The sequence below is a fragment of the Struthio camelus genome, chromosome 11, assembly GCF_040807025.1.
Source record: "Struthio camelus isolate bStrCam1 chromosome 11, bStrCam1.hap1, whole genome shotgun sequence".
Lineage (NCBI taxonomy): Eukaryota > Metazoa > Chordata > Aves > Struthioniformes > Struthionidae > Struthio > Struthio camelus.
The window spans coordinates 16,600,784-16,622,201 of NC_090952.1; the positions used below are offsets into that span (position 1 = coordinate 16,600,784).

General features: G+C 46.9%; 1 protein-coding gene across 2 annotated transcripts in view; it reads right to left on the reverse strand.

Moving 5' to 3' along the window:
• The window catches only part of LOC104140915 (gamma-aminobutyric acid type A receptor subunit theta), a 76,645-nt gene that overhangs the window by 5,663 nt on the left and 49,564 nt on the right, over positions 1-21,418 (reverse strand). For both annotated transcript variants that reach the window (XM_009669930.2, XM_009669931.2), the window contains exons 4-6: positions 18,464-18,684; positions 4,934-5,016; positions 58-195 (exon numbers count right to left, since the gene is read on the reverse strand). In XM_009669930.2, coding sequence (XP_009668225.1) covers positions 58-195; positions 4,934-5,016; positions 18,464-18,684 — 442 coding nt within the window. The remainder of the gene's footprint in view (positions 1-57; positions 196-4,933; positions 5,017-18,463; positions 18,685-21,418) is intronic.

Here is a 21,418-nt window from a genome sequence, read left to right on the forward strand (position 1 = left end):
GACTTTGATCAGCACACGGTTTACATGTTCCATTACATCCTTTGGGAAGAGACTCACCGGTGGTGAAGACCACTTCCCTGCTGACCAGCCTCTGTTCGATTATGGTGAACTGGGGTAGTTCTAGCACCTCCATTCCTGTTACAGCAGAATCATTTCCTTGCCAGAAGAACACAATGTCATCAACTGTATAACCATCTGCAGAAAAGCACAAAGAGAGAATTAAGCTGAGAAGCTGGAGCAAATGGCACCCCCATTTGTAATAAGGTGATCTGGAATAGGATCCAAAGGAAAGCCTGTGCCATCAGACAACAAGCATAGGCCCTCTCCTGCTGATATACTTTCATTCATCAGCTGAGCTTGGCAGTACAGTCACCAGGAGAAGAGAAAAACATGGTCAGAACTCCTACTTCTGGCTAGGATTCAGGAGGAAAAGTTGGGAAATGGTCCATCAGCTCTTGACTTGTGCTACATAATCTCCATGGCTGACATGACACGGACTTGTGCATCACAAGCCTCTGTCAAATGCACCAAGCCAGCATTTTGCTTTTAAAAACTGCATCCTTTTACCAGAAGGGGGAGATCACACAGTACTTTTTGGAGTGGACTTGGTAAACAGTGCCTGTAAGTATTAAATATTCCCAGAGAGAAAAAGATTTACAACAGCAGCGAAGAAAGAAATCTGAGCATCGGAGCATCACCCTCTTCTAAACACCCTCAATCAAAATTTGGAGCGAGGAAGTGGACAGCATCTCTGAGATAGGTAGCCACTTCTGGAAAGTGCCAGCTGAAAAGAACACTAATTGGAGGGAAAAAAAGGGGAGGGGGCAGTCAGGCTGGTAACAAATGCTCATCTCTTTCATTTCAGGGTAATGGAATCATTCAGAGGTTAACTACACCAAAGGTACAGCCTCCTACTTTAACCCCAAACCACCCCTGCCAGGTAACAAGGGCTAAGCAGGCTGAAAGTGCTGATGAGTCCAAACCCACAATCCCAGGAGCAGGGCTCAGAGATCTCCAGTTGCTCTGGCCTCAGCAGGAAGGAGGCCCATGGGAGCAAATCATGCAGCTCCACTCTCGCTACTGCAATGAACATAGAGCCCTGCCTGGGTCCCCGAGGACAAGGACTCATCTCCACTTGAAAATTAACACAGGTTGTGGCAAGTTGGATTTTGAAGCACCGTGGCTGTTTCTGGACAAGTCCAGAGCCTGCCTTTAATTCCAAGCAGCGTGCCAGCATGCAGAGCTGAATAGGAGCATCTCTGCGTACACAAGTACTAAAATGAGGAATTCACAGGCATTAATTAGTACCTCACTGTGAAAGGTTTCATTTGGAGCATGAACTTTGCCTATGCCCAGAGATAGCTTTTATTCACAACCTGCACTGCAGCACAGCAGCCTGCCTAGTCCATAAGCCCTTGCAGCAGAGAAGCAGCTGGCTAGCAATCCCTGGCAAGGCTCTTTGCAGGCTAAAGTACACCACAGAGAGCTGCCACCAAAACCAGCACCAATTTATTAGTGAAGCCAGTGGAACAAACAGCTGTCCAACGTACCATAGAGGAGGAATTCCTCTCCCTAGCCTCAGAGGCACAAGGTTCCCCTGGATCAGGGCTGAACCTTTCAGGATGGTGCCACACTGCAGCTCCCTAGTGGATAAAGTCCTGAGCAACCGATCTGATCTCAGAGCTGAGCCTGTTTTGAGCAGGAGCCTGGATGAGAGACATCCTGATGTCCCCTTCCAAACTGAATTATCCTATGACTCTGTAGTCTCCAAACCCATGTCCTGCTAAAAAATAATAACAATCCTCCAAATGGTAAGCCAGATCTACTCCTGGTATAGATCAGCTAAACCAGGCCTCCACCTCCTCCTCACCATTGCCTGCTTCTGCTCCCACTGCAATAAATGGTAACACACTGACAGGCATGAGCCCACAGATTCAGAGAAGGAAGGCCAGGAAGGACCTGGGCCAGGAAGGTCATCTCATCTGTTGCAAGCACTAGGATGTCACAGGCTGTCACACTGCCTCAGTTACCCCAGTTTTGTGCACAGGAACTGGTATTTGTGGCTGGCTGAAGCATCTCTCCAAAAGCAAAGTATTGAGATCAACTGTAGAAAGCATCAAGAAGCCATGAAGCCCCCAACTCCTCCTGGTGGTTGATTTTAGTGGCTTAAACACTTGCAGCTAAAAATGCTGTGTGCAATTTTACATTTGAATTTATCTGGCCTCAGACTTTCAGACATTGGTGGCTGTTCTGAATTTTTGTATTAGGTTACTAAGCCCTTTCCACCCAGCATTCATGCTCCGCAGAGGTGCATGCAGCCTGTAAACAAGTCACCTCTCCATCTCCTTTGCAGTAAACAAACCAGATTGAGCTATTTAGGTTTCTTACTGCAAAACATCTGCTCTAGCCCTTGAACCACTTTTCAGCATCTTTTTTCAACCTCTTCTGATTTCTCAACTTCCTTTCTACATTATGGAAACCAGAACTAGACATAGTCCCTTTCCCAGTCTCACCAGCCACATATACAGAGGCCAGTCAATTCCCTCCTCTGACTCACTGCTCCCCTGGTTTATATAACCAAGTCTCACTCCAGCCTTTTTTGTCAGAGCCCTGCTACCAAACCTCCAGCAGTGGTACTCAGTCGCTGTGATCCCTTGATCTTTTTCGTCAGTGGGTACTCCTCCAGATACAGTCCCTCAGTCTGTCAGTCTGGCCTGTGTTCCCACACTCAGACATAGGGCTCTGCATTTAGCTGTATTCAGATGTATTCTGGATGCATTCAAATTTGGATGTATTCAAATGTGCAGCGAGCAAGCCACGCAGACTGCCGTCTTCATCATCCACAAATTTAACAGCAGTGACTTTAAATTTACTTCCTGATCAGCAATGAAAATGTCAAATTACAGTAACTAATTTTAGGAGATCTCTCAGTTAACTAGTTTCTGCTCCATATAGTCCATGACCTGCTGATGTCAGGTACCAATCTGTTTTTTTGATCATGGCATTATGGAATATGTAAACAAAATTTTTTTTCAAGAAACCATTTTTTAAAAGTGATTCTAAAGGGAAAGGTTGTTCATTCTAAAAATAAATACTTCACTTTGATTTCCAGCTTTTAAAAAGGAACCAAATTTCCATTTTACTTTTACAAAGTAAAAGAACTTTCAAAAAGACAAGTCATTTCAAATTTAAACACCATAAAGTATTGATATAACATTTTAAAATGTCAGATTAACACCCTGGCTATTGCCTACCTCATCGCACTTGAATACTGGCACACCATTATGCAGGGGTGTACGTAGAAAGGGCTGCTTTTCAAGACAGGGGGTATCCTGTCTGATCAACAGATCTTTGACAGATAAACCTACATTGGTGATATAGGTTTATCTCCTGGACGGGCTCTCCTGTGATCCCCTTCTAGCGTCGTTCACATCACTTGGCTGTACCATTGGCCACTGCCTCTTTTGCCACGGGCATTTTACAGTTTTTGGGGCCAGGGACAACAAGGGAAGGTACCAGTGTCAAAGGTGGTGATGGGACAAGGCAGGACACCCAAAACATCCAGGGAGATGAACCACACAGCTCAGGCAGGGTTGCTGCCCTGCCCTAGGAAAGCTGTCTAACCCAGCTCTCTGCTGTTTTGCGAGGTGGGACGGAGTGAGCCAGGCCAATTTGCACAAAAAGAGGTCCCACAGCCGCAGTCCGCATGGGAGCCGTCCCACAATTGCCACTAGCTGCTGTGGGGAGGGAAATTCCTGCTGCCCACTGCTGCTTTACAAATCCATCACTCCAGCACCATTAAAGGGTTATTTTGGTGTTTTTTTCCTTTTTTTTAAGCAAGGCATGAACAGGATTATTGTTCCAAAGCTGCGTGGACATGGAAACAAGCAAAACGTATAGCCCCGCAGATTCAAATGCACCAAGTGTGTAAAAGACAAAAGCTCTGAGGAAATAAATGTTGAACCTCTTCATCTCTGTGTGGATCTTAGAAACATTGCAAGGAAACATAGCTTTGACTAACAAATTAGCTTGACATGTCCCATTAAGAACAAAATCGCAACATGGGGAACTGTGGGTAATTCTCTGCCTTCTGCTTTCTTGGTTGTACCATAAACTATTCTCAAAATACTAAAAAGTGCCAGAAATGACATGTCATTAGTGCCTAATTTACATTCCATTACCCACCACGCCAAGCGCCGCAATTGCTGAGCATCCTAAGCAACCCAAAACACGAGCGGGAGCTGGGGCTCCCAGACACAGGCAGGGCTGTGAAGGCAACACAGAGCTTTCTGACTATGGATGCTGTGGGACCTCTTTTATGAAAAAAGCAATTCTCTGATAATCACCACTGAAGCTGCATCATCATTACTGTGAGATCTGCTGTTCTGGACCGCTCCTGTGGGGATACTGCGGTGCATTTTTATGAGGGAGAGCTGGGCTTCCTTCGCCGCTGTGGTCAGAACATGCTTTTTATAGGAGTCAAAGAAAAATTCAGGCTGGAAGGGATCTCAGGAGATCTCTAGTCCCACCTCCTGTTCAGAGCAGGGTCAGCCACGAGGTCAGGCCAGGTTACCCAGGCCTTCCTCGGTGTCAACAGAGGCTCTTACAGCCCTCCTGGGAACAAGGAGCATTTTAGTGCCCAACCTGCTGCTAGAGCTCTGTTTAGCTCCACCTTTCACCGGTGAGGCTGCCTCAAGGGGGAGCTTGGACGAGGGGGCATGGGTCCTGCCTGTGGCCCACGGGGCGGCTGCAGGTCTCCAGCCACTCTCAGCCAGGAGCCACAGGGCTTGGTGCATGTTCTCAGGGATGGGTGGCCTGTAACGCCCCCAGGGAGGCAACCCCTGGGTGGGCAGCCCCTGCCGAGGGGGGTGTGCACGTGGCACCGTATAGCCGTCGTGGGGTGCTGCGGGAGGAGGGTGCAAGGCATACGCACAGCTCTCGATTTCCAGTGTGCAGTTCTGCTGGTCCAGGGGGTACCTCCTCAGATCCATCATGCAAGCAGCTGTGGTGGTGATTCTGGAAGGGGAAAAAATATATATATATATTAAAAAGAAAAAAGAAAAAAGAAAAGGAGGAACGAAAGGCAGACGCAAAAGGCAGCATTTGGGGCTGCTGTTTCCCTGGTAACCAGGGAGAGCCGGAGTGGGAGGGAGGGAGGTGTGTGGGGTGGGGGACTGGATGCGGCTCACCCTCAACTGCATGGCTTAAATCTTTCGTGACTCACGTCAGCAAAGCAGTATCTTTATTAACGAGGTGGGGAGGGATTTGTGTTCCTCCTCTGTCTTTCCAGGAGGGAGACAAAGAAACTGGGAGTAGGCAGGGCTATGGACAGGGGAGAAGAGGAGAGATGTTTCTATTTGTAAAAGAGAGACAGAGGACACATGTCTACAAAACAGAAAATGTGTTGTTTAAATTGCTCTGCAATGAGGTATGCGGAGGAATAATTTATCATGTCTTCCCCTTTTTCTCCCCAGTCACCCTGATGACCTGAAGCCAGCCTCCCCGCCCCCCCACCATTGCATATATCTTCAAACCACCAAATCTGGATACCGGGAGCCCACTGATGTGGCCCTCTCTTCTCAATGAAGTGCATCACTGCTGCTCCATCAACTCTTGGCTCTGTTAACATAATCAGTCTTGCGCAAGTGATTTCACGTTCAAGATTTGCCTGAGATTTTGGGGGGGAGGTGTTCTTCCTTCCCCCACCCCACCCCACCCCCAATTACACAGAGAAAGAGAGTCTGTGCTGCTTTAGGGGTGGGCATCAGAGCACACGGGGGCAGGGAGCAGAGCCATGCAGTGCTCACAGCACAGTTTTGCATGGCAGGTGCAAAAATTTTGCATGTGCCAATGGCTGCACCGGTGTGGAGGGTTCACATGAGCGCATGTTTTGTGTTGCACATGAAGGAGCATCATTTTCCAGGCTAGGGCATTTTGGGAGCAGGGGTTAAATGGGGGAAGTAGGTATGAAGCAAGGATGGAGCGAATCAACAGTTAACTTACCAGCTTGGCCATGCTGCCCTAGAGTTAAGAGGCTGCCCTTATTTTTGAAATATACTGCTCCCCTCACCCTGTAATGCAGTCGTCTTCCTGTGCAATGTGCGTGTGTGTGTGGTGCTGAAGAGGGGGGAGAGACTGGTGCATTCCTCCCCTCTTTTTTCAATTAACCATCTGGAAGGCATTAATCAAGCTACAAATTTTTCTACTATGTAGGCATAACCAGTGAACTGTTAACGAGAAAGCTTTGTTATCTTCTGAGCCCTATGGCCTAGGAGAGGGAGAGAGGGGAATAAAGACAGACAAGAGCGAGCGGAGAGAATGAGATGGCGAACAACCCAAAAAAAAAAATGCGGGGGGGAATCGGGAATCAGTGAAGGAGGATGAGACAGACCAGAAAAGGGGGGAGGACAGGTGCAGATGGACAGAAAATTGGAAGGGGTGGGAGAAGAGTAGGAAAGATAATCACTGGTTTGAAACAGCAATACCTTGGGGCAGGGGGGACAGAGGCAGGGAAGGCGAGCGTGCACCGCTGAGCAGCTGTCTCTTTAAGAAATCTCGTGTGCTAAATTTATCTCTCTGCTGTCTGTGAAGACTGTTTGTAGGAGATGAAGCCTTGAGGAGAGCCTTTGCCACTGCCTGCCGTGCTATAAATAGATCCGAAGAGACGGAGGGAATTTATATATATCCTCACTGGGTCTAGATACAACATTGCAACTGCCCTCTCCCCGAGCAGGGGGCCTAAGTGAGCTCTTAACCCTTTTATCTGTAATGCAGTAAGGGTGTAGGAGAAAGCACAGAGCGGGAGAAGGATAACAGCACAGGAACCACTTAAAAATTATCACAGTGCCTTCAGGATTGCAAGGACTGGTTTTATAGCCTCCAAATTTGGCATCTCTGCAATGCTGGAAATACAATACCTCTCCCACCCTAATCCTCCTGGACCAGGGTACCTGGGCACAGGACACCATAGTGGAGGAGCAGATATGAAGGTACACCTGGAGGTAGCTACACCTTGCCAGGATAGCCTGAAGTGGCAGGGGCAGAGTCCCTCACAGCCCTGCTCCAAGACCCAAAGAATCACGAACAGGTATGACTCATCCCCCTGTGCTGCACACAGCATATACTGTGCATATTATACTGTACCTGTGGGAAATAGCAACTACAAATTCTTCTATGCTCCCATTCTCCTATTATCCCTGAAGTGCGAGATGCAAAAATGTATTAGATGAAAATTTTCCACCCCATTTGTGGGACCCTGTGGGCTAAAACCTTTCCACAGTGTCTGTCCCAAGATTGCTGCCTGGCTGGCTAACTTTGTCACACAAAGGACATTTAGAGGAAGCCTTTTCTGGCATGAGAGGGACCCTCTAGCCTCTCAGCAGGATTTGCTTATCACCTGCAGTGCTTGTTGGAAATGCAGAGCACGACACAGTGAGCTATGGCTACCACACTCCATGCGCCAAATCCTGCTCACACTAACAGCTAGCATAAATCCAGAGCCACTCCACTGATTTTTGCAAGATCACACCAATTTACATCAGCAGAGATTTACATCAGAGCAGAATTTAGCCCTGTTGATTCAAAGCAAAGAGAACTTAGAGACAGTAGAATGGAAAGGAGAAAAACAGATTAAGATGGCGTCAATCCCAGAGAATCAGATAACATTTCCCCTTCCTCCAGATTAAAGGGTGGATGTATCTACACTGCATTATTCAGCAACCTTCAGAGACATCCCAGCCGGTTCCAGGTCCAGAGCTTCTAATGAACTTACTGTAACACTGCTTGGGCAAGTGAGAATTGGGAACATCTACTTGCGGGTTTTATTCCAGAGCCTGGACGAGCACAATTGCGCACTGCTGTCACCTGCTTTTTTGGAGCATTTCTGCAGCAGTACCACAGCCTACAGTGCAGGTGTATCTAGCAAGCCCTGGGGGACCAGCAGTACAGGACCACCTGGATCTCGTGCTCCCACAGTGTGATAAGATGCGAGAGACAGCTAGCCTGGGGTGCTGGGTTCAGCTTACATCCTGCCTCTGGGCTTCCTAAACCCTTCCCGGGTTAAAACCCAGCCCTTCCCGGGTTAAAACAAATGGTATCCCAATAAGGAAGGGGATTTTTAATTCTTCAGATCTCAAAAGCATCCTAGACACCAATGGCCCTTTGCCATCCCCAGGGTCAATGCATTGCAACCCCATTCCCACTCCCCCAAGGCAGACCTGCCTGCTGCTGCTTCACACAGCACCCACCAACTTCAGTGAAGCCTGCACCGCCCACTTGTCCTTAAAAAACAGAGCGTCAGTGCCCTGGAGGGGCCAACAAAAGATTTTTCTAGCTCCTTTGGGGGCTGCATAATATGGACCCAGCAAAAAGATGAGAGGCTCCGTTCACCTCTTACAGCCAAAAGGGGACTAGAGCAAGACTAGGGCACACCACTGACCTTGATGAGTCACTGCACATGCCATGGCTGGTGCAGAAGGCCATGGGACCAATCTGTACCTAATGCTTTGACGGTTATAAACGTGTCACCTTGATATGCTCTGAGCTGTTGCATAAAAAGATGTATTCACTTAGCACAAATGACAAATACTGCATAGGGAGGACTGACTGGACAGGTGTATGAGGTGATGGCTGCACAGTAAGGGACCATATAGTGGCAAACATATTTAAGGGGTGATAGGAGAGTAAGAGGTGGAAAAATGAGAAGAGGAAGAAAGAGTGATGGCAGAGCATTACTAGAGGAGGCAGGAGTAGAGAAGAGAGAGAGGAGACCACATAGTAAAGGACAGGAGGCCACTGGAGTAAGAGAACGGAGGAGAGATGAGGGATGAGGAGAACTAAGGAGAGAATGAGCTTGGGGAAGGAGAGCAGAAGAACGAGAGGTTAAAAGACAGAAAGCAGAGGAGGAGTGAATACTCACTCTGTGAGAAAGGAGATGAAGAGACAGAGAACAAACCATTCCCCTGTAAACATTTTCAGACAGGGCACAGTGCCTCCAGGAGGAGAGAAAAGAGAGAAAGGAGCATGGGGGGGGCAGGGAGGACACCGGGGAAGAATGTCATGTTCTCTGTGACATTACAAATGGCACTGGAGCCTAGCCAGGCTGTATCTTCTCCTTTCTTCTCCTCTTCTCTTGCTTTTAAACCCATCCCTATCCCCTTTCAAATTCAAATATTTGTGTGTCATGAAATTTCATCTGCTTTGGTGGGTATTCACAGAGACACTGCCCATCAGAAGCTTGCCTGCTTTTTGCATGATGCACTCAATAAAGCGGCCTGCTTTCCCAGCCTCCCACCAGCTCCTGAACCTGGCCGCCATGACCCTCTTCCCATACAAGCTCCCCTTTACTCCGTCAATCTCTATTCACCCCTTAAGGATTCAGAATCAACCCCCTCATGTGTCGCAAACCTTCTACCTACCTTCCCACAAAAAGGACATATTAATGCCCTTGCCCTAATTACTTCTCCTCAGGTCTTTCAGGCAGTCATGCTATCAAGGAGCCAGGTCCTCCCTGCCCTATTACTTGGCTGCACTGCTGGCAAGGCAGCATACTTCTTTGGAGGGGGGAGACGGAGCTATGGAGAAACCCCCATGTATCTCAAAAAAAAAAAACCCCAACAAAAAACAGCATGCATTCATGGAATATCGAGTAGCTCTGGTAGGCTGGGGGCTGATGAACATCCCCCTTTTGCATCAGCACCCAGAGGACCTCAGCAGAAGCCTGAGGTAGCCCAGATAACTCACTGTGGAGAGCATCCTTCAACCCAAGGGACAGGTAGGGACAATTTCCAGTAAAGCAGCCATCAAGCTCTAAGTCACACAGCATGGGTGCTGGGTCTCAGTTTGTTATAGCAAGGAAGCAATGTCCACCTGAAGCTTGCATTGACTTAGCAACTGCCAGCACAGAAGGGATAACGCAACTTCACCACAGAAAGGATAACGCAACTTCACCCTCCTATTCCACCACCAGCCTCTGTAAGCTGAGCCAGACAGTGGGGTGGGACTGTTCTATCACATCTGTAGTCCAAAGAGGAATGCTCAAACTTCTCCTGCACACCAGTGGACCACAAATATTTCATTTCCTCACAGACATGCATACCAGCAGCCCTTTTATTCCCTCTCTGAACCTCCTCATTGCTGTTTACTTATTAATGGCTTCTTCTGTCTTATTTAGAATGATTATATAAGATCGCAGACACAGAGTAGCATAGAGCTCAGACCTGCTACTAAAACCTGCCTTGGCTGAATCTCTCCTTTCCATCTTCTTTTGCTCTTGTTGCTTACTTCCTTCAGCTTCTTTCCCAGATGAATCTGCCTCTAAACTTCTACTCTGAAGGCCCTCATCCACCATTTCACCCTCCAGATCTCCAATGTGCCAGGAGAAACAAACTTGCCAGCCACAAGTGTAAAGGGAAAAAAAATTGCTTCCCCAAAATACCATCTGATTTCAAAAGCAGCAGGTCCAGACTCTCTAAAGAGGACTGGGGTGGGAGACAGGGAAAGTTACGTACCTTGGAGGGATTTCTAAAGCAAGTGCGGTCCCTTTCTGCTTAAGTTCATACTTCAGTATTTTACTTTGCAAGGATGTGCATCTTAAATGTGTCTGTACTAGCAAACTAAACATGCCTGGGACTGGGTTTTGGCACCACTTTAGCTTGGGATGGAACAGCCTGTGTCCATACTTTTAAATTCTTACCCTCCACAAAAAGGGTCTGGCTGCATGCAAAATGCGTGATGAGAATGGTCATCAGCCTCTGCTGTACTGTAAGTGGGAATGCCTGAGAGACTGTTAGTGGACATGGATTAAAATCATGTAACAATTCAGCAGTGTGGACCACTGAAGTCAAGTAACTAGGAATGTTCCCTGATATTTAATTTACTAGAATAGATATAAGACAGCATCATCTGCAGATTGTACCTGTAGCTTCAAAAGGACGCTATCTAAAATTCAGTATGGATGTGAATAGGAGGAGAATAGCTCAGATACCCCCAGCACCTCCTTCCTAATTCAAAGGGAGGCAGAGCCAGCAATTCAGGCTCCTACGGCTTTGTGCAGGTATGGATTAAATTTTAGTATCTGATGACTAGCACACTCAAACACATCCTTGCAGCAAAGGATAAATATTAAGGTTCTGGTTGCAACTTTATGGATCTCAGATCTCCCAAGAGGCTGAAGATGCTACTGTCCCTCAGGGATACAAACTCCCAAAGCTCGCAGCAGTTCACAGCAGCAGCAAGGATGTTACATGGAAATGGCTTGGGTTTTGCAGGACCTGCGTGGGCTAACTTCGTGAAGCAAGTTAAACTTAGAATTCAAGTGACTTTAAGGGGAGAGAGAGAGGCAAAATTGCTGTTTTATTGAATGTGAGGAAAAAAACAAAACCAAATTCTTACTCCATACATTCTCAAAGTCGATTAGAAAAACATGCTGGTAAGTGTCACCTTCCAGGTGGCTCTAAGCACAAACTTCAAAGGGCCCAGAGGGATTTATAAACCCTTGGCGAATTTTGCCATTCTTTTAACATGATATGATCTTTGCAAACTCCTGGAGGTCATTTTGGAACCAAAAATAAGGCAAGGATATGGAGTATTTTTCCTCGAGTCCGTTTACCTAAAACGGATTCAATAAGCCTTAGCACAATCCTGCTAAGGTCACTCCATTTACAGAAACATCCGTGCTTGCATAGGCATCCTTTAACAAATAACAGTATACACTGCACTCAAATTAGATGGGGGAGAAAAAAAAAATCTTCTATACCAGTACACAGGGCACCAGTCACCTAAATCAACCAGTTCTTCGCCCCGGGAGAATACCAAGGTGATTTGCCGTCACTGCAAGGTTTGCTTTTCAGCCTCTGTATTCTATTCCAACTGCACTGTGTCTCGCAAGCTGCTAACAGGAGTCGGGAGCAAGAAACATCTGAGTGGAATATGTTTAGAAAGAGGTTTATCCACTACAGTTGTTTTAGATTACAGTGACCTGCACTTAACGGAGCAGAAGAACCCTTCCTTTAACAGCATGAGGCTGGATAAAGTTAAATTAATAGAACAGTAACCCATGATATAAACCTGAGGGATTTAGCAAGAATAGACAGGGTCCAGGGGTGGACTCAGACTGATTACTAGGATAGGACAGCAAACAGGAAGACTAAGAGGCATTTCCAGTGCTGCTACGGTGAACTGTGGGTACAGGCCATGCAAGCCCTTCCAGTGGCTTGTGAGGTGATGCTGGGGATCAGCTGCTTTTAGATATGTCTTGACCTCTATTTTGCTAATAAACAAGTGTGGAAGATGGGGCACAGGCAACAAGTTGAGCCAGGCACTGACGATGCTTGCCTGTTCTTGTATCATTAAGGGTTGAGGATCAGCTCTGGCTCAGTTTTAGCTAGCTCCAATTTGTTCCTCAGCTTCTAAGATATTATTCTGAAACTTCATATTTTTCTTAAACTTTTCATTTCTTAAACTTCTTTCCAGTGCTTCCAGCTAAGCACCTCATCCCAACCATGGGGGCCAACATACACATGGGGATCTGTCCTAACCCTAAGTGGGGAACCAAGCTCCTAATTAAATTCTCTCATTTCCCCTCACATCCATCTAATTAACTCTTCTCCCAACTCCACTCCTGTCCCTCCACATCTTTGCGCTAAGGAACTGACCCATAGTAGAGCTCCATGGTGAGAACAGTAAAAATCTGCAGCAACAGCTCTTGGGGGCCAGCTAGATAAATATAAATCCACTTCTTTGTACCCAACCTGCCAAAGGAGAGATTTCCGTTGTCTAACCTACTGAGGAGGAGCAGGCAGAGCTTCCAGAAGTAGGGTAGAGCCTAAATCACCTCACCAATTTCCAGAGAAGCCTCTGTCGTGGAGGGAAGGGAAAGCAAAAAGGAAAATAGTGGATTTCTTCTCTTTTAGCCTGTAAGATGGGAGCAGAAAGTTTCTCAGTAGCCTTGGTGCAGAGAAAGAACAGCTCCCCAGTCTTAACTTACTAGGCTTCTACTCTGCAAGAAATCACATAATATCTATGCGGAGAGCAAGGAGATAGCTGCAAACAGAAGTGGGAGAAACCAACTGGAGTTGGGAGTAAGAGGCTGGGATGTGGGGAACGTAACGCAGACAAGACCAAGTCCTGATTAAGAGGTGGGTTGGAGCTGGGACCTATGAAGCAAAAGCCCCCCAGAGGAGTTCCAGCATGGCCCAACCTAACAGCAGGAAGGCACGGGGCACCTTGGACTCACACGAGGAGCTCTGCCAGCCCTACCACCCAAGCAGTCTACGTGCCCAAGGGACAGAGGGGCTCTCTGATGCTGGCAGCCTACCCGGTTTTGGATGAGCAGCTAGGTGGGATGCTAAATGCGGATTTATTAGACTGTGTCTGTTCCCTGCGTAAGGGGAGCTAACAGTGGTGCTCAAGCTGCTGCTTTGCCCAGAAGCACGATCTCTCCTGAGCATGGGTCAGCAGTAGCTTGCTGCAGTGCTAGGCTGGCTTCCTCTGGGAGCCACTGCTTTGCAGGGAACAGCTGGCAGATGGGAACTTACCTCTCTGATAAGTAGAAATCAAGTGCTGCCAAAGCAGATACACTCAGATTTTCTTATTTTTAAAATGCAAATTTTTAGTTGTTGGAAGTATAACAACTCACGTTCCCCCTTGCTTCAAGCACCAAACATTTACATTGATGAGGACGACGGGGGTCCGCTTTCCCAGGAGAGTAGTCATTGGTCTCAGTGCTCTGCTTTGTCTCAGCACCTTTGCCTACATCCAGATTGCACCGCTACTGCCTTGTCTCTAAAATACACCTCGTTGCGCTACCATGGACACAAAAAAAAGCAAAACTCACACGCACACCTCCCAACCACCACCTTCGCAGGAGATCCCTTATTCTCACCACACAGGAGAGAATTTCTCTCCGTCATCAAATTCCTCTGCAGTTTTTCAGTTGCTCAGTTTACATTTTCTGGGCTCCTTGCCAGCCAGGCATCGCATCTCACTTGCTGTCCACTCAGCTTTGCGCCTGCTTCCCAGGCCAGCCTCAGCCCCTCTACTACTCCCCTGCAAGCAGGGGGATGTAGCTGGAGCTCCTCAAAGCACCGGTTTTGCTGGAATTCAGTTTTGTCCTTAAGTAGAATTAAATTAAATAGCTTCAAGAGCACCCTGACGGATATTTTTAAGTTGGTTTCTGAATGCAGTTTCAGATTACCATATGAGAATTCCAGCATTGTTACAGATTTTCTATTTTTAGGTCTTTGAAAACAGATAGCAAAATATTGATGACACTAGCATTTGACAAGTGTCAACTTGTTTCACTATCAAATGAAGGCAACATGGTCTAGAAAAGGAAATAATCTCAGTCCACATTATATACTAGTTGTCTTTAATGACTTCAAATGTGAAGATTCAGAATGTAAAGCTTTTTGAATATTACAGCAGGGGTGCACTAGACAGTCTCTGGAGGTCCAGAGAAAGCCTTTGATGATTCTGTGTGATACTCAAATGTCAGCAGTGGTAGTACAGGCATCCGGAAATAGTGAGGGAAGTATTGACATAAAAATGAAAAATTCTCTACATAAAATTAGGAGTGAAATGTCAACATTTTCTGAAACATTTTTTCTTAAATGAAAGATTTCTCCCTAATTTTTTCTGTTTAAAATTTGATGAAACTAGTGCAATTTCTGACAAAAAGCCATTAGGAGGAGAAAATACATTAAATTCAGCTGGTTCTAGCTAGCCTTTCCTCACTATTTTATCTATCTAGCTCTGCTACCCTAAAAACTGATTACTTTGTCTTTGTGGGTAGCTGCTTTAAGCCTCCCTTCATATTGCATGCTTTCTATATTGCTTTAGCACTTTCCTGTTGTGTGCCACAGGTGACACTTCTCTGTGCTTGACAGACACTTAATTCCAGCAAGGTGTTTGGGAGCTAGACAAGTTCAGACACCATCATGCCAGGTCACGCTTCCCTAAAGCCCTGGCAGCTCAACTGGGTTTGTATCCTCCCATCACAGCCCATACATACTTGCCGACTGCTTCGTGTTCACAGAGATATGAGTGCCTTCCGGACTATATCGGGGCTCGAGGCCCCCATTTAGCCTTCTGGGATTCATGCCATCTGCTATTCATAAAGGAAGGAGTTAGGAAATACCAGTCCCACCTCCCATCCATGCAGCAGTCCCAGAATTGCCTCCTCCAATTCAATCCATTGCTGTTTATGCATCCCTTTTGTTGAAGACCTGGCAACCAGCTTTTAATCAAAGCCCAATGTGAATTAATTTTGGAGTAAGCTTTTGTATCAAATGCTTTCCTAAGATGTAGTTATATTACATCTGCCGTACTCCCTTCATCCACTTATTTGCTAATTCTATCGAAAACAAGCATGTGCTTCTTCAACACAGAACTTTCACAATGGAGCAAAGTAGAGGAAGAAAGGGCTTCGTTTACTCATGGAAACAAGGTACCTGAAGCCTGGTCTTATCTCACTGAAGTTAGAAACAAAATACCTGTTGACTTCTGTCAACTTGGACAGAACTCGGACCTTGGGGGTCTGATCCAGGGTTTGAGACTCATCCTGCAGGTCACCTGAACACATGCTCAGAGCCAGGGTCTGCCAGGGTGTCATCCTCCCAGGTCTCTGACATCAGAGACTACTGGAAAGAAAAATGACTGTTGTTCCACAAATAGCATGATTGAGTCACTTTGCTACAGGATCAGCTCAAAGGAGGGGGAAGTGACTAGCAAGAAGGTAGCAGGAGAAGGAGCAGAGCTCTGGTATCTTGCTTGTGGAAAAACAAGCAAGCAAACAAATGAGAAGAAACAGAAATTGTCTTCTTTGACCTTCCTCCATCAGAGCAGCTCCATTTTAAGAATCCTTCCAGAGGACGCTAGAGAAGCCAACAAGAAAAGGCTTCAAAACATAAGGAGGATGTGCATTTTCCCTCCTGTTTGCAGGGCAAGTACAGGTGCAGCTTTACAGCAATAAAGGGAACACAGGTGAATGTGATCACTGTTTTTGTACCTGTTTACACCTGCTGTGCATGTGTCTATGTATTATTGACTATTTCACAATTATTTGCACCTGCAAAACCACTCCTAGGACTCCTACTGTCAGCAAAATCACAGGTGCAGGAGTCAGTGCAGAAAGGAAGCCCTAATGAAAACATTGCCCATACCCCTGTGAATAAAGCTAGAGAGACTTCTAGCATTCAGAGGTACTGGGCCTGTCCCTCAAAACCCAGTGTGTTTTCAGGATAGGAAAAGCAAGCCACCCTGCCCTGAGCTACAGCCCCAAGAGCTCCCGCTGAAGAGAAGAGTAGCTGAAATTGCTCAGTGCCTGGTTTCTGCAATTGCTATTTTCTCCAGGGGCAAGAGAGCAGCTTCCAGGAAAAACAGGCAAAAGTTAACACAAAACAGGCAGCTCTTACTACGGCCCCGGAAATAACAGGGTTTTGCAAAACAGCTGTCATTTTCTTCCTTTTGGCCTGAATGCAATTCTCCTTTTGTCTCGCCCATCTACACTGGCCATCCAAGGGAGTGGACAGTTTCCCTCCCAGCTCTGCCATGTGCCCCAGGGACTGGCCCTGCTGGGAAGGGAAGGGTGCAAGAGGTGCTTGTGCAGGCTTCCTAGCTGGAACTAGCAGGAGTGCAAACCCTCCAAGGACTTCCACTGCTTGTCACCTGTGCTGCAGGGTTCACACCACTCATTATTTGAGCTGACTAAATTGAAGCTGATATTTATATACTAGCCTTTCTGCTTCTTTTGCTGTGCAGGTGCATGCTAAGACTTCCCGCGTGCTAGGGGAGGCAGCTCTTTGCTCAGACGGGCTAACTCAGCAACAGAGAGCAACCTGAGCTTTGGTGAAACACAAGTTTAGTATCTCTTCGCTCCCTCCTCCCCAACTGGCTGAAGTTCACGCTCCTACCTGCCCCAAGTCAAAGCATTTTCTTGCCCTGCCTTTGCTCTTGTTTTAACACAAAATAGAAAATCTGTGTTAGTCATCTGGGTGAAAGCTACATGCCTTTTGCTGTGTAAGCAAAACTTGCTCAGGGATCCTTGGCAGTACAAGTCAAACATCATCACTGTGGTGCTCAGGTAAAGAGATCTGGATGCTCCTGTCCCAGGAAGAGAAAGGCAGAGCTGGGACTGAGCCACGGAGTTGGGCTTGTCACACCTTCTGCTGTCTCCAGGCCTGCAGCAACGGCAACAATGGGCATCTGCTAATTGGAAGGACAACTAAGTACAAACATCACCCCAAATGATCACTCCAGCCTGGCCCTCAGCAACAGGAGCTGCCGCTGCTCATTTGGCTTTCCACAGCTCTGTCACAGGGAAAATAGTGGGCACAGCAACCTTGCTGCCCCAGCAGGATGGTGCTCCAGGCAGCCTCCTACTTTGTAATGCCTACATCCAGCCCTACCCTCTGCTAGTTAAAGAGGAGGAAATCATCATAAAATCAGACTTCACCACACAACACGAAGCAGCAGAGGAGCTGATACTGTAAATGAGAAGGGTGGGTGTAGCCTCTTTGAGAGAAAAAGGTCTTTCCTCCCCCTTTGCTGCACTGGGACATAATCCCAAAGCTGCTATCACAATCATTTGTGAATGTGGAGGCAGGTCTACAAGCCAGCTGTAAATTTTGGTAGTCAAAAAGAGGGGGAAAAAAAACTGTGAGAAGTACAGCTCAAAGCAGTCAAATAGAGGATTGAGAAAATCACTGCCTAGATTTCAGCTGTAGGGTCCAAAACCTGCATCTAAGTCTTACCTGTGGCTGAAAACTTCCCTTTTAGCCCTCTGCTTCCTCCCATTTAACTTTCCTATGTACCCTGGCATGTCACACCTCCAGATAATAAAGTAAGGCCAACCTTTGCCACCTCCACTGCGCATCAGCACAGCACTTTCAAAGGCTGTGAACTTGGTTACATTAATTTATTCCAGAAACCACAAAAAGTCTCCTCACTGAGGACTATTTCCCTACTAAATATCAACTTTCAAGCCTCAATCTTTAGAAGTGCTCTGGTAAAGACAAGAGACGTTTTTTAATAGTACAGAAACACATATGCTATCTCACATTCAAAAATGACTGAAGTGATTTGACTCAAACGCTATGAAATTCAACCTTAGACACCAGACTAATGAAGTCTTATCTCCATAGGCCAAACTTGCCAAAAATTATAAGCAACTGAAAATGAGTTTCCAATGGAAGTGTTGCACAAAATGAGTGATAGTGACCTGAAATGCACAGAACCAACTATTCCCATCTCCCATATTTCTTTACAGCAGTATGGGGAAACAACCATTTCCAGCTTGGAGAAAGAGCAGATGCTTAAAATTTAGCAACATTTGAGCACCTTTTGGTCTTTTTGATCCTTGCTTGTGCTTAAAGAAAATGCTAGAGTCTCTTCGGAAATAGGTGAAAATTTAAATGAGATGTCATTGTTCTCAGCCACAACTGACAAAAACTCCCTTCAGACTTACCTCAGGCCATACAGGACAGTCCCATCAGGATGAAGCCGAATCATGCGATTCTTCACTGTCACCCCATGCAGAAAGGACTTCTTGTCATTCAGGAAATAGGTATCAGGCAGCCACAACTGGTCAGCCACCCTGTTATCCAGGGTCAGGTTGAGAGGAAGGTCATTATACGCTAGGCGTTTGTCCCGCCAGCTCTGCTGGAAGTACATGGTGATGGTGTAGTCCTGGGAGAAGAAACATGCAAGTGTCAGCTTAGCCTTAAGGTAGGAACATAACTCTCAGTCCCTTCACTCCTGCTGCTGCCGAGATCTTTGTAGGTGTGCACCTTCTTTGGCACTCAAATGCTCAAGTCTGCACCTCCATGGGCTATGAAAACTATGCTTTGTTCTGGTGGAAAAAAGTAAACGAGCCTGAGTCTTGTAGGGGACAAAATGATATTACACGCCTCCAGTTAAGCACACATCCAGTGGAGACCCAGAGGCCCTAAATCAGTTTTGTTCAAAGATACAGTATCACAGCAGTGTACTACAAGAACAATTATTTCTTCTCGGATATGCTAGTCGGACACAAAGTGATTTAGTACACACCAATGACAGAAAATATCATCGCAACAGGTCTTAAATAGGCTAGGAGTCAAGATTCTTTTGCTACAGGGGAAAACAGAGTGGATAAAAGAGCTAAGAAAATAAGTTTGTAGATTAGGATGCGGGAAGGGTAAGCGGTGGGCTCAAGCCCTGTAAGGCTTGGCAGTAAAAGTGTCAGTAATTTTGCACAAGTCCTTAAGTAAAAAAGCATTCTGCAAATGCACAAAAATGAATTTGTACAGTAATGCCCCGAGCCACGGGACATACTATCTCTTCCTAAGCAGATCTTATTGGGCCACAGGACCCCTCCTGACAAAGTCAATTTGCACAAGGGGCAGCAAGCCTTTTTATGCTTGGTGTGTGCCAGCTCTGTGCAAGGCACTGGCGAGGTCCTCGCGTGTGCACCAACAGCTGGGCTGAGCACAGAGGCACACTGCCTGTCTTCTCCCACTGACTTTACTAGAAGCCAGGTTTATTCGGCACCTCTGAAAACAAGCTCAAATAATCCCACAGTATCAGTATGCCAACTTTGGGTATCTAACTATGATTCAGAAATCTAGACCCACATGCATATCTAAAAGGTCACAGAATAAATCTGTGGTGCAGTCTAGATATAAACGCTGTATCTGTCATCTTCTGCATTGTATAGAAAAGAACAAAAACACAGTGACAGCTTGTTGGCCAGGAAATTGTTTTGCTTTGCTTTTTGAAGGACTGCTACATTCTTGCCTCAGAAGCCTGACAGATCATCTCTCAGAGACCCCAACATTTTCTTTTTTGGTCAAGACCTTGCAAAGGAAAACATCCTCCGTGCTACCCCTCCCAAGGGGTTTGGACCTTCATTGCAGTGAGAGCACAGAGTATAGCGTAAGTGCTTGGAGCCTCTTACCCTTACGGTATCTGCTCTTCCCCACTTCGGTGACACTCGGCTCAAAGGCAACCTTTTCCATCCTTTCCCTCCAAGAACTCCACAGCACGTCGCAGCAAGCTGCATCGCTGACCTGCATTTTCTTAATCCCTGACAGAGCTCTGCAACACCTCTGCCCTCAACCAGGCCACCCTCCTGTCATTGCAGGCTCCAGTCAGTCCCCAGGTGTGGCAGACGAGGTTGCACTGACCTCCAGAGATCAAAAAAAGGATGAGCTGCTTACAAAGTAGAGGCTCAGTAGCACCCAAGACATACACCTTCTAAACTCACATCTTATAGACTTCCAGGTTTGTGAGAAGAGTACAGAAGTAAAAAACCTAGATCTGATCCAGTGGGCTAAGGATGCTCCCGAGGTACAGAGACCTCTCTGGGGAACAGCAGCCAGTCAGGCCCTTGGCTGAGCCCTCTCCAGTTCTCTGACTGTTCCTGGGCTTCTTTACACAACACATTTCTCTGGACAGTATCATGAAAGTCTGGAGCACTTGATAATCACGGCTCATCTTGTATCCAGTGCTGCCTTTCACTCCTTTCTCTCCCCCAACCCCTATTTGCTTTTCTCCTTCTTCCCCTACCTCATCCCTCAGTTCTGTCACACAGTGTGCAGGATCTCTGGGCAGAAGCAAAATAGCTGGGCAAGTGTCCAACATGCAGAGGGCAGAGTCCTCTCTGGGAGGAGAGGCGGCACTGACATACTGATGGGTGCAGCACTGAAGTTCAGGAATGAGGGATGCTCTGCCTCCAGGCCCCTGGGAGCAACCACACACAGACCAGGGGGCCAGGAGCAGCCCAGAGAAAGGGCGTCTTCCTGGCTATCTTCATAGAGGAGGCAGTGATATGGCCCACTACAGTGGGTGAGAGGCCCAGGAGTGAAAACAGTGAGCCTTGATCTCCCTTCATCCCCCCATAACCTGGGCAAACAAGTACGAAGTACACCCATGCCTCCCCCTCCAGCATCACCATCTGCCGACAGGTAGCTCTGTCAGTGTCATCAGTTCTTGCCCTGCATACACATCCATGCCCTTCTCCTCCCCATCACACAGAAGTGGCCAGGCTCCAGAGCTGATGAGATGATATTAGTCAAAGCCTCCCTTTCAGAGGCAGATAAAATAGTAATCAAGGGTGACATCGTTCTTTACGAGCAGAACGGCCAGACAGAGCCAACGCATGCACTGTTTCGCAAGTTCAGGAATCAGAAGCAATAAGCCTGATTTTCCTCCAAGTCCTCAATGGGTACCAGCGCAGCTCCAGTGGCAACAAAAACACTTCCAGGTTTCCTATTATTGAGCCTATTGGGTTTTTCTAGAGGACTCTAGAGGTGCTCAGGAAGGGCAAGTCTGGCTGAGGCTAGTCATTGCTGTGGCAGGAACGGAGAACTGGCTGAGGCTAGTCATTGCTGTGGCAGGAACGGAGAACTTTCCATTCCAGTTCACTCCGCTGGGGCACTGT